General features: G+C 33.8%; 1 protein-coding gene across 2 annotated transcripts; it reads right to left on the bottom strand.

The window, feature by feature from the left end:
• Nucleotides 1-239: 239 nt before the first annotated feature.
• On the bottom strand, nucleotides 240-14468 carry LOC118053557 (origin of replication complex subunit 3). Of its 2 annotated transcripts, none has more exons than XM_035064867.2 (17): nucleotides 14334-14468; nucleotides 13851-14069; nucleotides 13449-13623; nucleotides 12714-12883; nucleotides 12485-12615; nucleotides 10745-11018; nucleotides 10565-10639; nucleotides 9934-10019; nucleotides 9753-9843; nucleotides 8849-9060; nucleotides 6050-6119; nucleotides 5152-5237; nucleotides 3428-3514; nucleotides 2699-2774; nucleotides 1538-1665; nucleotides 990-1166; nucleotides 240-613 (listed from the first exon to the last, which is right to left on the bottom strand). In XM_035064867.2, exons 1-17 carry the CDS (start codon nucleotides 14406-14408, stop codon nucleotides 508-510), a joined length of 2238 nt encoding a protein of 745 aa, XP_034920758.1. In that variant the 5' UTR covers nucleotides 14409-14468; the 3' UTR covers nucleotides 240-507. The 2 variants fall into 2 exon arrangements, with proteins under 2 accessions (XP_034920758.1, XP_034920757.1); XM_035064866.2 differs by having other exon boundaries at nucleotides 8849-9066.
• Nucleotides 14469-16813: the final 2345 nt, after the last annotated feature.

Here is a 16813-nt window from a genome sequence, read left to right on the forward strand (position 1 = left end):
AATACACATCAACAATTTTATCAAAATTTCTTCGTATTAATGCCATTTTACTACATAAAACATTCACATTAGACTAAAAATGTTATTGATCATTAAATTTTTCATCAAATTTTCTTCAAATCACGTTGTTCTAACTCATATAATACAACTCAAACTAATAATAAAAAATTTAACAAAAGAACGCAACTGTAGGAAATGCTTGTCTTATTAACAAAAGCTACAAGTTTGGGATGAAAATGAAAACGGAGAAATAAATTTGGGTTTTCCCTTTTTTCTAAAAGAATTAGTGCAAATTCCAGAAGCGGTTGGTAAGAGCCAGATAGAATCTATGGTTAGAGACATACCAAAACAAAGAATTACAATGGAATTGTTGTTGGGGGGAGGCAAGTAATTAAATAAAATTTGGGTCATTAAGAGGATAAGATATATATACTGGAATACAAAATCAAAATTACATTCAGGGGAAAGGGCGTCAGAGAGAGATTACACTGGTTTGATAACTCTGCACTAAAGTCCAAAGGCCACTCTCTGCACATAATCAGGCCGTCTTTTGCTAGGCATCCGAAGTAGCCCTGTAATCTGGAGCTCTGTAACTGCCCTACAAAAACGTGCTCTGTAGGAAACAAGCTAAGGATCTTCATGGGAAATGATCAATTGAAAAATAAAAAATTGAGGGTGGTTTACAAATCACTGTTTTCTTCCCCTCCTTTTTAACCTTCCGGGTACTAGCAATTTGTTTTTTTGCCAAAATCTGACTAAAGGTGGTTCATCAGAGTTCAAGATGACTACATCCATCCTGACAGATCGTTGATGAAAATAGAATACATTTAGGTGCAAATAGCTTGAACTCATGCGCCAAAATAAATGAGGGTGTGATTGCCACGCGGAAGACCACAAGGAATTTGTTAAAATTAAACTCACCATGCCCTAATTACATTGAATCGACTTAATGAAAGATAAGCAAAAGAAAGACTATACCAATAGGATACTGAATTGATGCCTCACTTGGCTTTGCAGGTTCAGTGGTAGCTTTCCTTTTCTTCAGTGATGGGGAATAGTTTGACCCATGTTTCCCTTTATTGCTCAAGCAAATAACTATTGATTTGAAAGATTGATACCAGTCATGAAGATTAATAAGATCACCGTGCTCTTGAGCCAAGGTATACCTGAAACAACAAATGAACACAAATCACAACCTCTGTGTAACATTCACTGTTAACACAACGAGGAGACATGATATTCCTCCATGCAATCTTGAGTTCTTGTCAGAAGTTGTAGACTGTAGTACCATCATTTTACGTTCAAGGGTATCCATCTATTTGATAATGTAAGCTTTAAACACCATCTCGGGAACTGATTCCAAAGATTGCCTAATGCACAGACTAGCAATGCAGTACGCAAAAAGGGGATAAACAAAAGAAAAAATCATCCACAAACTTCTCTTGTACTGGAAAATCCCTGAAGGGTTGTTGGTTTGCACTTTGAATTCTACATTTCATAATTCCAAGGTAAGAAATTTACGGGAGGGACCACTTACATTATTGAGGAATCATGCATCGATGGCAATAGTGTATTGCTACTACTAATGCAACAGCTGCACCGTATGATGTTCCGAACATCCAGAAGATCGACTTGAATCCTTCTTCTTGGGTCTCCAATTAAAGCCTAACATAACTGAGAGGTTAGAAGTGCTGAAAGACTGGCATGCAAAAATTTGGCAATTTAACATGAATAATACGGTTTGCTGCTCCCACTCCTGTGATGAAGAACTTTACTAGAAAAGATCTCCACCATTGACGATTGATACAAGTAGAAAACCAACCAGTAGCAGTCACCCCATGGAAGTAGGCTAGTAGCTAGCAATTCATTCAATTCTATATGCAAGTAAGGAAGCAACAAAGCATCTCAAGGCCAAGCCCTGAACATCCCATCATTGAGAAAAATAATCTTTAAGCATGAACTGAAAAGGCACTCTATACCAGATCCTTCTAAAATTGAACATGGTTAATTTTTTGACTGAAAGGACAGGGAGACATTTTTAACAAAATAGGAGAGAGATTTGCTTAACACAGATTTCCATGAGAAACAAATTTACTGCTAATCAACAAAAATGATCCATAGGAGATAGCATTAGCAACAAAAACAAATGTAAAAACTTCAACAAACCTGAATAATTAATTTAACAAAGATTGATGATTTCTTGTAAGAAAAATTTCTAGGCATTTTGTTATCCTACAATTAAAATAAACCAATTATATGGGGCAAAAAAAACACCACAAAACAATTTGAATAAGACATACAGAGAATTTCATTAAAATATCAGGTTAAAAGAGTAGACTTCCCTTGAACTTGAATACCATGAATTATATTTAAACATATAGGCCAGTGAGTTCAGAGTTTGTGCATCTGTAAATGCCAAGAAAGTTCTCATTTCAAACTTTCATAAACCAGTCAAAATTTTCAAACAAATTCATGTTTTGCAGAGAATTATTGTAGATTGATTGATTGATAACATTACAATCATTAGAATTTCCTGACTTATAGTAAATGGCAGACGAATTCACATGTCAACCATAAATTAAGGCAAATGTCTACTGTTGTTGTCTACTCACAGGTCAGAAGCTGTATAGAAAATTTTGAATTCTTTCTACTAAACAAAAACAATTCTGCAAGAATAACTGGTTTTTTAAACGCTTACTGTTTGAAGTGCATTGACATTCTTAAAGCAGACAATTTCATGGAAAGGTACACACTCAAGGGGCTGCATATAGTTCCTGATTCACACAAAGATAAGAATTCAGACACCAAACCCCATTGGATCATTTGTAATTAATTTGAACTACAACAATGAAAAAAAATTAGAAATGCATTCCATACATTTGACAATTGTGGATTTTCTATGAAAAATAATCTAGGATTTATGATGAAATTCTAAAAAATTGGAATTCAAAACACATTGTAAGAGTGATTGACCATGAAAGAAACTAGTATGAAACTTTTAACATGCTTTTTAACACAGAAGCTTGGGATCACTCGCCTAAAAAAATAAACCATTGGTGGAAGTTAGAAAGCAGAAAAATTGATCAATAGTAGGTGAGCAAGTGTGCAAATTATGCATTTCCTGCTGTTGTTAAAAGCATTAGGTGCTATTAAGTGAAAAGGATTCTTGGAGTTTAGGCACAAAGCATATGTGCATGCCAGAGTAAAATAAGGCATACATCTTTGAAATTAAATCTTATTATTTACAACAAATACTTAACAAGTTATAGCAGAATGCTAACAAATCATAACAGAAGTATAATTAATTCAGAGATGAAAAAAAAAAAGAGCACTTGTTTGGCTGGTATCAATGCAGTTAACTATTCTATGCAAAGAAAGTAGCCAACCAAGGCAAGAACAAAAAGGAATACAGACTGGATACTCCTACCTAACCATGCTCTCTAATAGCTTTGCAGCTTTCTCATTTACTGCTTTGGAGTCTTCAATTTTCAAATGTTTACGAGATGCATGTCTCCTGTCACATTTGGTAGCAAAGATGACACTGATAGAATTAGTGATTTCACAATCATGCAGTGAAAAATAATGTCAAAAGGAAAAGATTATGAAGAGGGGGGGAAAAGAGCAGCAACAGCACGGAGGCAGGATTTGAATCATAAGAAGTATTATATATGAAACAGAGATTAAACTGCTGAGTCTCTTGAAAGAGATGCTATCAATTAGAACTAATCAAGGTAAACCAGCAATTCAGGACAAAAATGCATGGTAAATGGCAAAGCAGAATGAAGCTTGACCAAAATCTCACAACATTTACATGCTCAAGACAAACATGCGTTTTTAGTTAAAATCAGGGTCCATGTATGACCTGTTACTGATTATGTTCCTTCCTAGCTTGAAATTGATAGTAATGGCAGAATTAATGAAAATAATGTAGTGATTCTGATGCTAACAGTATTTCGTTTTTATAAATACTCAAACACCGTACAACAAAACCAATCTAGTAAACAAATTAACATGGGAAATTACAACTCTACAAAAGCTGTCTATCTTCGTCAGGAATATAGCAGCACTACTTGACACCGTATATGCAAAAAGAATCTCTGTAATGACACTATCTATGCAAAAATAATCTCTGTGATGAAATATTATATGAATCGCAACTCTTCTTCATTAGATGTGATGCCTGTACATGTCTGTCAGTTCTCACTAATACCATATTACTGCATGTTGCTTAGTTATTATTGTTACGTCCATATCTGTTTGAGCTATACCACAAAGTTCAATAAACAAAAAAGAAAAAGAGATTCTCGCCAGTTCTCTTAAATCTCAAAGAAAAAACTTTTTAACTAATCATATCATTCCTACATGGATGCTTTAATGATGGCAAACGAAGTGAAACAGCTTACAGGGAATTTGAAGAATGTCCAAAAGAAAGAAGAGAGCATACAAACGAGCATCCAATAAGTCTTCAATGATATTAAACACCTCAAAGGCATACATTTCATATTTAAGGGACTTCTATTTTTAATTCAGTGTCACCCTGCCTCCTAGCTTATGAGTGCTGATAAAAATCCAAACCAGTCCTTCATATAACATGAACTTGGAAAACTCAATACTATTAGAAATCATCTTTTTTGTAACTGCTTCCACCATTGCCAGCAGAGGTGGCATGTCACTGCCAAGAGTAAGGAAGCTGTGCCCCTCACTCCCAAAAACAAATGCAAAAATTCATGTTAGTCCCTAAATTTTAGGCATTTTTCAAAGACTCTTAAAATAATTACCAAGCCCTCCCAAAATTTTCAAAATATTCCATGATACTCCCAAAGACTGACATTTCTAAACCCCCACCCCCCAAAAAAAAAATATTAGTCCACCCTCTGCCACTGATTGCCAGGACAAAGAGAGAGAAGAACTACCCTCTCGTTCCACAAAGAGCCCACCAGATTAACAATTTAAATAATCATGAAGCTGAACTACTCAGTTTTAGATTTAGACAGAGAGCTGAACAGATCCAATATAATACGACATGTAAAATATTCAATTGTAACATGCTTCATAAATTGCCTAATGGCAGGCCAAATTTCACCAAAAATAACAAAATGATGAAAATGCAACATTTGTATGCAGGACAAAGAAAAAATACAAAAACATTACTTGGATATGGTGCTTAAATCTTGCCCCAAACTCTTGCCATCCTCAAACTTCACTTCAGATAGCAACTTCTTCACTTTGTCATGAATCTATAAGAACATAATTCAATGAAGATAAGTTGATTCAGGATCAGATTTCGGATCATGTAAAAATGGTAGGTTATCTTTTATCCTAGCCTCCCAAATCAATGTAGGTCTGCCTTATACAAGACAAATAATGATGAAAAGAATATCAAAGCACGCCAAAAACAGTCCAGAGTAGTAAAAGAGAAAATTTGAGTGCTGAATGACAAGAAAACCAACAAAGCTAGCTTCTATGCAAGTATGAGGAGTGCCTAGAAAATGTTAAAACAAATAAAAAGTCATGATAAAGTTAGATCCCCCCAACAGCAATTCAAGATAAAGATGCAGTATCCACCCATCAATCAAAATGCTTAAGTAAATTGGGGAAGGTAATTTCTTGTCTTTAAGTTGTGAGATCACAGCCTCAAGCATCTTCTGACAAAAAAAAATGGTTGAGTGTTTAAGTAAACAAATTTATGGATAGCATGAGTGGAATCATCCCAACATACACTAGAGCAGCAATATAATTCAAACAAAGCAAAGAAGAAGAGTAATAAACAAAATATTAACGTGCAAGCCCCTACATCACAAAATAAACTGTGTATTTACATGTTTCAAGCACTTCTAGAGCATAACTGGTTTTTGAGAGGCTTGATAAGGGTGACTGTTCAAAGAAAAATCTCATGTTTCTACCAGATGCCAAAAGCTTTACAATAAAGCAAATAAAAGCTGATTTGTTTCACATAACTCAAAGAACATCAAGATAGATCCATTATAAATGAGATGAGTTAAAGAAATCCTTCGAGCTTGTGATATCTTTCTTGAAATTATAACCATACCTGAGGGACATTCATAGTATATTTTTCCCAACCCTTCAGCAGCTTACGTAGCTGCACTGCTGGAAGATCCCTGATTGAATTCAAATTTCAGCATTCTACTACATCTATTAAAAGAGTTGAATCAATCAATTCACAAGAAAAGTAGTCTAACTTTCAGGTTGCAAGGGATTGTAAGATTTTTTTTCTCATATGTCCAATGTCCTAAGCAAAAAGGACATTATGAGTTTTTTGATGATTATGAAAATAAATCATCACAACTAGAGTATTATACATTTTGGGGCATGCGATGAATTACTACACTCACAAAAGTCAGGCAAAAACCAGAAGAACAACCACAAGAATCTAGGATTAAAAAAGATGTCTGAACCAAAAAAGTGACCAAGGGTGCCAGAATATATTAAACTAGAGCTTGGCCTACAGATGATCATTCACGCCTACCAAAGGAAGTATAGGGAAATGTATGTAAAACTGGCATGAGTAGCGCAGTCAAAGGTATGCCCAAACATTTTGTATTTGTTACACACATTTTAGAAGGTATACCTGGGAAGGGAAAAAAAAATGCCCAAATGTGCTGTTTCAGGTACTCACTAAGGATCTGACGTGCTCTCCAACTTTGCTTCTCTCACAAGGTATGCCAAGTGAGAGTGGCATTCAACTCATCTAGGCATTCCATTTGGCAGTGATCCATAGCCCACAACTTTTCTGAGATCATATGGTAGAGCAGGTTTCAAAGCATCTAGATGGGTAGAAAAGCACTTTCTTCTCCTAAAAGGTCACATTATACTTATCTAGCCTACCCATTTGTTATTCTCCTGTATGAAAAGATCTCTTTGCAGTTGTCAAGAGAGTTGAGAGGAAGGCAGAAGCTTTTCTATGATCTAGGACAGAGGACCACGAATCTGGCAATTTCCTGCAGGAAGTGTGGCCTATAGCTGAATGGTTGGGATGCTCAAGGCTAGAACAACTAGTGGTGAAACTAAATTAACTCAACTCAACAAAACATCAAAAACCTAAGCTAGTTGAAGCTGGCTACATGGATTGGCCACCTCCCACAAGTTCTATAACAGGCTAAACTTTTTATGTGTTGTTTAGACCCTACATATCCAATTTCATTTTTTATCTACCTCCCCATTTCTACCAATAATTTAACTTAAACACTCTCTGTGCAGCTATAGTTCAGGTCTGGATACAGCTAAACATCTCAAACTCAAACAACTATCCTTTAGTTATTCCTAAAGTGGTGCCACCTCTACCATCTCATGGATGTAATCATTTCCCTTTTGCCTTTTGTGTGTGTGTGCGCGTGCTTACAAAGTAGTTAGTTATAACATTTTCATTTCAACTAGAGCCTTTAAACCTTTCCATAATCCACCACCAGAGTAGGTCTGTTTATGAGCATTGTGTGATGCGGGACAAATTTGAGATCTATGTTTTACAAAGGATTTATGGTGAGCTAGGGTTTGTTATTCTCATAATTAGAGAATATAAGGAGAAATTAGGCGGTTAAAAGTGACTCTAGCAGCAATACTTTTAAGCAAGAAAGAAGAGAAATTAGTAAAAAAATAGAAGAACAAGAGGATGGAGAAGAAACCTCAGGCACCAAGCCATAAAAATAAAATGCAATTCAGCTTTATTTCAGAATTCAGCTCTGCTGAAAATGAGAACATGGCATCCCTATTTATAGAGATTAAGAAGACTACTTAAACAACTAGGGTAGACTATTAAAAACTAAGACACCAACTTCCTAAATAAGACTAGACCTTCAAGAAACTCTGAAAGCTACTAAAATGCCCCTTATTCACAGGAACATATAGATATCACAATTCAGCACCTGCTTACAACATAACCCATGACTGACTTTCTCTGCATTTCTTTCCACTTCTATGTTATGAGTTGTTAATGGCTCTTGGACTCAATTCTGGGAAGATCTTGTTGTGGGACCAACCTTTATCAATTGTATTTCCCACATCTTATTTCCTATCCACTTTAAACAACATTCACATTAGCATTTTCACAAGATAGATTGGAAGATCTATCACCTCAAAGTATTAAATGAGCAAGAAACATCTGATCTCTATTTGCTCCTTCCTATTATAACATCTTTCTGGTTGCATTAAGGTCTGATAGAATGGTGTGAACTTTGAGGGGTTCGGCAATTTTTCTTGTACGCCTGTTTCATACATGTTCTCAGTCCTCCAATTCTTTTGGCTTCTTCTAGTCCATCTGCCTGGAAAGATCAGGTTACCTTTTAACACTAAATTTTTTAGTGGTTTTGACCAAAATTATGACTAATGACTTATTCCAAGTGAAGGCCCAAGGGGAATTGCTTTCTGATGCTTGCTTCAGATGTTTTTATAGTGGGATGGTTATTATTGTGCAATCCCATGTAATTTGGAATTCATAAATTTAGCTATTGATGATTTGCATTGGATTATTTCCGAAGCTTTTAAAAGTTTTACATAATGGACATTCAACAAGGCTGGAAAAACCTTCTGTTTTCATTCTCTTATTCTTGTACTTCTCCTTTGAAAGATGCCTTATTCTCCTTTCTGTTATCTTAATTTCTGTCTTTCTTTATTACATTTCACATTCCAAGTTTCACTGAGCAACATGATAAATTCACCAAAGAAATTGCTTAAGTTGGAGGGTTGTTAAAAATAAAAAAGGCCAAAGAGACAAAGGGAAACACCAAAACAATGCAAATGTTGTTAGAGAATAAATGTTTCTAGCATAGACCTTACAAAATCTTCAATATGTAAACTTTATGAAAGACAATCTGGATTCTAAAATGTTAATTACCTCAACTTTTTCACTGCCTGACAAATAAAACCACTATTCGGTGTAGTATGATATTGCTGATGATTGTAACAATCACTTGAAGATACTCCAGAATCATTTTCTAAGCCCCCGCCATTGTCAGGAGCCCTTGACTTGAATGATTCAGGATCAAGGGCCTCGCAGAATAGGTCTAACAGTGTGACTTTATCACACTTTCCAGCTTCATATAGACACTGCAACTCATGATGTGCCCAGAAACGGAGATTAATTGCATTACGTGGATTAAACTAGCTCGTGGAAGCAGAATTTAACGATTAAGAAAAACATAATTGTCAAAAAGCTGATTTATTGGATGCTTCTGAAATTTCTATATTTCAAGAGACTATCATTTGCTGGACACTTCTACAGGAACCTCAGTGCATCAGACATTTGAGAACACAATACCTATCGAACACTCAAGGAAAGTTTGCACATGTTTTATTGCTAGTGTGTTACAATTGTTTCAAGAAACTGGCACATTTATTTTAGCATGGCTCTTCTGAATATAACAGACTAAATAGTAGAAGAAAATTATACACTCCACATTTACTAGATACTAAACATACATGCATAGCATAAGCAGCACTGAGTCTCTATGTTGAAACAGAATACAGGTTCCCATATCCACAGACCATAGCCAAAAGAAGAAGTAAATTTCAAACCAGAACTGAAAATAAAAAAAGTATCAATTTAGCATAAAAAACATAGCTAAGGTAACCAGCTGGAGAATAAGAAGAGTGATATAACCTTTAAAATGGATATAAAAAGAAAAGATAGCAACCTTGCAATCAGCTGCTTTGCATGATATAAAAAAATGCATGCTTTAAATGTTCATTCTCATAAATGTTAATGAAATGCATCAAACCAAAAAGGATTAAGGGCTCACCAGAATCACAATGCTCCATTGACACTGCAATTTCTTCAATTCTGCCAAACCATTTACTAAAGTTTCGCCATGCTGTTTGGCTATTTTATTTCTGTAATTAGATTTTGCAACCCAAATGAGCTACAACTTCCTCCACTATGTCTGGAAAATTATTCACACAAATATTTTGATGCTTAAGTACCTTCCATAAGACTGATAAGATGGAAGGTTCAAAGCATGCTTGAGCATCATTTCTGGTGACAATCCATACTTTTCACCTTGTAACATCTTGAATGGTGCAATGTTAAATGCAAAAGAAAAAAAGGAAAAGAAAGAAAAGTCAAGCAATGATAATATTAAGCAAGTAGGGTTTTTTCCAAATTGGAAGGAAAAAAAGAGGGTAAAACAGTCCAAACAAGGAAGAAGTTTAAGTGCTTGCTAATCGTGCACTCTGAAGCATGTAAAAGCAGATGAAAAAAGCAAGTGAACAATAAGATAGCTGGTTGAAAAGGTGCATGATATGTTATTATTGCTTAATGGTTCATGAGATAGAAGATCGAGGATAAGCTGATAAAGAAATGCTGCTTTCTTTGAATCATCCAAGATACTTTCTCTAACTCAATGCTTTTCATATATAGAACATGGCAGATGATTTCTCTTAACATATAGATTTGACAAAATATTTGGTAAATGCCTTTGCCATGGCATGTGCCTATACATGTGTTGCAACTAGAGTAAAGTGTGTACTATATATCAAAGTGAAATTTATGAACAAATATAACATTTGAAAACTGCAGTACAAAAGTATTTGGGAGAAGAATAGGAAAATTTACCAGATTGTCATCTCCAAGAAGAAAACAGAGCATGAAGCTCAGGGGTTCCATGAAGAAATGTTGAGCGCATACTATCTGAAAAACACTTCCAAAACATCAAATGGCATTTGATTATATTCACCAGAGAGGAAAACTAAGATGTTGTAAAATACAATAACAAAACAGTTATCATATCCAAACCTTTAAAGCTCTTATGAAAGATGTTATAGTTCCATCTTGGCTTACAAAATAATTTCTCATAAAAACTGCCACCTTGTGGCTGATACCGAATCCAGAACACTGCTTCACAAGAACAGCCTCAACTACAGCATCCATTCTCTCTGGAGGAGTTCCCAAAATGAATTTACAAGGGCACAAATGGTGTAGCGCATTTGACTGAAGTATACTTTTAGGAGCATCAAGAGTTGTTGCAACTCCCATTATTAAAACCACTGGGATTTTAAGCACCCATTCACTGATAGAACGGAAGGTTACAGGCAAAAACTGCATAAGTATACTGGCTGTAGGATATTTTAACAGATATGCTTAAATAATTAGAGTGGCAATAAAATAAATATAAGTACCAGTCCAAGAACACTTTGTTATTCTAGAAATTAGAAAAATCCGCATACTTGTAGGGCAAAAACTAGGAATGCAACTTAGAGGGTAGGGACAAGCTTTCATAAACTACCAAATCCTCCAAGCTGTTAGATTAATCCCATAAGCACTGTATAAAATGACAAGGTCTCAATAGGCTAGAAAACAACATCATTGTTCAATAAACTTTTTAGTTACTCAAAGCACTTCATTAGTGCAAAAGTTCCAATTCATTTTCAGATATTAGTAAATAATCAAGAAACAAAGCTTACAAAATCATCAAGTAGTCGTGAAATTCTGATGTATAGACCAATTCTACCCTTGTAGCAGGGAGTAATATTTAACACAGTAACCAATTATTTGAGTCAAGAGTCTACTTCAAGCACAATATTCAAAACAGTATGATTTCACTACAAGACTACATATGATCGTTCAAATACATCATGTTCTTACTGCTTAACCCATTACTTCAGAACAAATAGATTGTAGCATATGAAAGCAAAATTTTCCAATCCAGCAGGGATAACCACGAAGTTAGCTCATTTACCAAAAGGATGCATCATCATTTGTACTTTAGGTTTCCATGAATTTAAATCCAATTTTGAAACTGTTCCATATTTCCTCACAAAAGGCCTATATAATCTAAAAGTCAGGTGATTTGGATGCAAAAAAGTTGCAGTTGGTGTTTATATACCACCACTAATTTTCAAACTAGTGATCTAGATACCAATAAATCTTCCTTAACATCCCACTCTAATTGTTTGTTATTCTTAAGACCAAATAGTCTTCATGTCACTGAAACAAGAGTGTTTAGTCTAGTGGTATTCTCCCAAAGGAGAGGGAGTCGTTCGGGTTCAAGTCCTACTGAAAAGAGTTCCAGAAAATCGAGAAAAAAGTTCCCAAGCTAGTGAAAAGAGTTCCATGACCAAGTTAACAAAAACACCAGAGATATCCAAACACCAAGCACACCTGGGGTTTTCAATGCAAATTCCAAGTCTATGTACATATAACTTTAAGTAAGAGAAGCATATTTCTGTTGGCTAGAACAATAAAATCTGAGTGCAATGTATGAAAAGCCGTTGTATTGTAATTCTAATTTATTTGAAGTGATGAAAGACAACCTAATGGATATACTAAATATTAGACCCATGTAAAAATGATCATGGCTCCATTACTAGTCCATGATGATCACGAAACCAGAGCAAAATTTGGTGTCCAGAAAGATAATGAAATATTTTGACCAGATTGAGCCCTGTATTTTGGGCAAAGTAAGCAACTGAAAAGATAACACAAAATAAAATGAGTAAAGGAGGGTGGGAAGATGAAAAAAATGCACCCGCATACCTTAACATGAGGATGAAGTCAGACAAGACAGACCCACTACATCGCTCCATATCCTCTATTATTATGACCACAGGATTATTACAGCTTCCTTGTTCTCTGTACCATGTTGCTAAGATGGATACATCAGCTGCCTGCAAAACATTAGCATGGCAAACTAGTATAAGTAATGAACTCATCAAGTAAGAACCTACTGCACTTTTAAAAGGAATATAAAGGTGTGACTACTTACATCTAAAGTAACCATTAAGAACTGTCTCAATAAACTTCTTAGACAACCACCAATACCGTTTTTCACTGAAAACTCCATTGAGGAAAGGTTAGCCACATGGCAACCTTGAGATCTCAAATATGATCCAAGCTCTTCGAAAGTCAGCAGATCATCAACAAACTCCATATTTTCTGACATACATTGTCAATCAATGATATTTGGGGGTTAAAGAGAAACAGAAAATGATAACTCATATGTTTTACAAATTAATACATCAAATACATATTAAACATAGATAACAGACACATAACAACAAGAGAGTAGAGCAAGATCCCACAAACAACGATGTATCATCAAACGATGGCTGCATATCTCATGCATGTGTTCTTCCCTCATTCCTTCCTTACATGCCATGTCCAAAACTTGGGAGATGCTAAAGCTAATACAGTCATTGAAATTGACATTCTAGTTTTAAATTGGAACCATTAAAATTAAATTTATTGAAAATTTTATCCTCTGAATGAAATTATGTGTTTTGGCTGGGACGACTCAGATGACAACAACATAAATACCAGCTTCAAATGATAGTATAAATACAACCTAACCATCACATGAACAAATATGCAAATGGAGTTTTTCCATTTGTTTTCTAATTCAAGTGCATGAATTACATCTATCTGAAGATGAATTGATCCCTTATTTCTTTCTTCTACAGTCACACCTGAAAGTGCATTAGTGGATTGGAGGAAAACTTACTGGTGAGAACCAGGCCAGTGAATAGTTGTTTAGAGGCAGCATCTGTTACAATTGGAAAAGACCCAGTTGCTTCAGGAAATGTAGGTGTTGCAAATGATGTGATCATGTTGAAAGACTCGCGAACCCAGTGATGTATCTCATTGAATACATTGGTGTTGATATCCCTCAAAACATCCTGCAATAAGGTTGTCAACTCTGAATTCTTTAATGGATGGATAACAACCACTAGATTGGTTGATTAGGAAATAAAGTGGAGAAAATGATGAAAAATTTCACATGCAATGTTCCTTGCAATCATCTTTCGTAGGAATGTGAAAAATACATATCTCGACCAACCCAAAAGTAACAGTAATTAGCTAATTGAGGGAAACACCATGATAGGAAAGGATCAAAGGGACAAACTTTAATGGTTGACTTGATCTTCGACCAAACATCATCAAAAGCTTCCATTCTTATGCTCACATGCCGACAATCATCCCATGCTTCAGCTTTCTCAGCGTCTAAGTTCTCACCATTCTTAGGTAATGATGGAGACAAATCAATACGCCTCCTGGTTTTCCAGGTTCCGGTTGGTTTTTTCTCCGATTTCCGAGACCGTGCTCTGTGAAGAACAAAAAAGGGCTGCAGTGCACAGAAAAACAAATGTTGGGTAAATTAGTTCTCCACTTTGTTGCAAAAAGAGAGAGTACTTTTGCTACAAAATCAAACTCGTAACGCAAGAGAGAATCAAGTGCTGACTGCGAAGAGAATTTTAGATTTCGAAAAATAATTATTAAAAAAAAAAAATCAAACCCATTTCGTGTAATTAAGTCTTTTTTTTTTACTTATTTTCATAAGGATTTTCTCGGGAAACAAACAGAAAATGAGAGGAGTGGGGGTGAGAACCTGGAGATTGTTCTCGGTAGTGTCCAACGTCGTCGAGGGAGACAGTGACTCAGAAGCAGTGGCAGAAGGCGCCATTTTTTAGAGAGAGAAGTTTAGGAGGAGATTTCGATGTCGTTAGGGTTATAGCAATTGTAGTGGGGGATTCTATTCATCGTTTTGGCGGGAAATGACTTCAAGGTTAATTGTGTCTTTTCTCTATTTTCTTATTAAAAACTACGCAATACTCATTCTCAATATTCAGCAATAGTCATTTTCAAAAAAAACAATAATAGATAAATAAACAGATCAAATCATCAGTAAATTTTATTTGTGAGTATATATATATATATATATATATATATATATATATATATATATATATATATATATTTAAGTTCTTAAGTTATTGAAGTTAGAGAAATTATTGCTAGATGGATGGTTAGTGTTGTGTTATGGATCAATTAAAAATTTTCCTGATGAAAAAAATATTTTAGGTTGATGTTAATATTTTTAAAAAAATAAAGAAAATATAAAATTTGGATTATTGAAGATTTAATGAGACAATTCAAATGTCATGAACCTAATAAGATAATAATTAATCATACATGGCTTTATTCATCGTTTTAAGGAGATAAAATCTTATATCTTATTCCTTAGGTTCATAAGTAAATTTTAGAAGTTCTTAGTTACAAACCAATTATCTTTTAGATTAATTATTAGTTCTTATTAATTTTTTAACCTATCATTGTGCTGTTGTGGATATAATTTTCTAAACTCATCGACTCAGAGATAATTCTCATGATTTTATATATATTAAATTAAACATGAAGACTCGAGATAACTTGGGTCAATCAAAACTAATGAAAAATCCTATAAGTTAATTATTAAATAAATAATAAATTAAAAAAAACATGAGCTTGGAAAAAAAAACAAAAAAATTTTTTAAAATAATCAACTGACTAAAAAAATTACCAAAGGAAAAAAAAAAAAAGAAAGGCAAATAAAAGATTAAACTAACAAGAATTAAATTGTCAGGAAAAAAAATCTAAAAAAGAATGAAATTGTAAGGAAAAAAACTTTTAAAAATCATTTTAAATAAAACAAATATCGATTAAATAAATGGAGATCAAATTTAAAAGATTAAAAAAAATAAAAAGGGAGTGAAATTAAAAAAAAAATTAATTTCATAAATCATCTAAAATAAAACAAATAATTGTAAAAAAAACAAGGATCAAATGTGAAAAAAATAACAAAATGAAAGGTTGTTTTTGTTTTTTATAGGGTCAACGTGGAAATCAATGAAGAAAAAAAGAAAGAAAAGGGTCGCACGCGTCAAATTGGATGATTGTTTGGAACATGCCCTGTGCTTGGATGGAGGGAAAGGTTAAACAAATCTAACACCTGCCTGTTTTAGGCTTAAAATGGCTCAATTGTAAAAAATAAAAATTCAAGAATCAAATTAAAAATTAAAAAAAAATTACTGCTACAATCCATAATAATCTGTTAAACAATAGTAATTGGTGTTATGGTAAATTCAATGCCGTTTTTGTGTCTTTTAATTTACATTAAATGATATAATAACTTCTTAAAATTACAAAAAACACGAGTGCATATTCTTTTTACCCCTTGTTTTTAACTAAAAGCAAATTAATTTCTTTATGAAGTAACATTTTGCCTGGTTTAATTCTAAAAACCAAAAATCACTTGCTTTGGCTTCAAACAAACTAAGTGTTAACCAAATTGTTTTTTTAACTAACAAGCAATTATGCTAAAAGCTCAAACAATACTAACCAACTTTAATCCAAAAAGCTAATTTAAATTTAAAATATGTTTTTATGAATATTTTATTCAAACTAAAATAAATCCTCATAATTAATTTTTTTCAGTTCTTATAGAAATCAATGAAATAAATATTAAAATTTATTTTTCTAAAAACAATGATTGAACAAATTAATTAAGAAATTAAAAGAAAAAAAGAAAATAATAAATCAGCTCGTACAATGCACATGCAAAACAAGCCTAGAATGTTAAGGCTGCCATGCTTCAGTTAGAAACCGTTTGGTAGTGCGTTTTCAACCTGCGTTTCGTCAAATTTTGAATTTTTTTTTTTTTTTTACTAAAATTGAGTTCAGTTTGTACTTTTTTGATCGTTTTGATGTGCTGATGTCAAAAATGATTTTTAAAAAATGAAAAAACATTACTGGCATGTATTTCGGCACGAAAAGCTATTTGAAAAGCAACCGCTACCACACTATCAAACAAGCTCGCTTAGGTGAATTTTTTGTTTTTATTTAAAAAATAAAAGAAACGTGCATAGCACATCGTCTTATTGGCCTCTTCTATTGTGTTTTTAATTTTGCTGGAGAATTGCAACACGAGACTCCAACCATTTAACAACATGTTTTTTCCTTTATTTTTTATTTTTATATCAAGAGCACCTCTAAGTCCTGACAATCATAAAGATCTCAAAGGGTCATTTTATTACAGGAGATCAGGAAACA

Source organism: Populus alba, chromosome 13, assembly GCF_005239225.2.
Source record: "Populus alba chromosome 13, ASM523922v2, whole genome shotgun sequence".
Lineage (NCBI taxonomy): Eukaryota > Viridiplantae > Streptophyta > Magnoliopsida > Malpighiales > Salicaceae > Populus > Populus alba.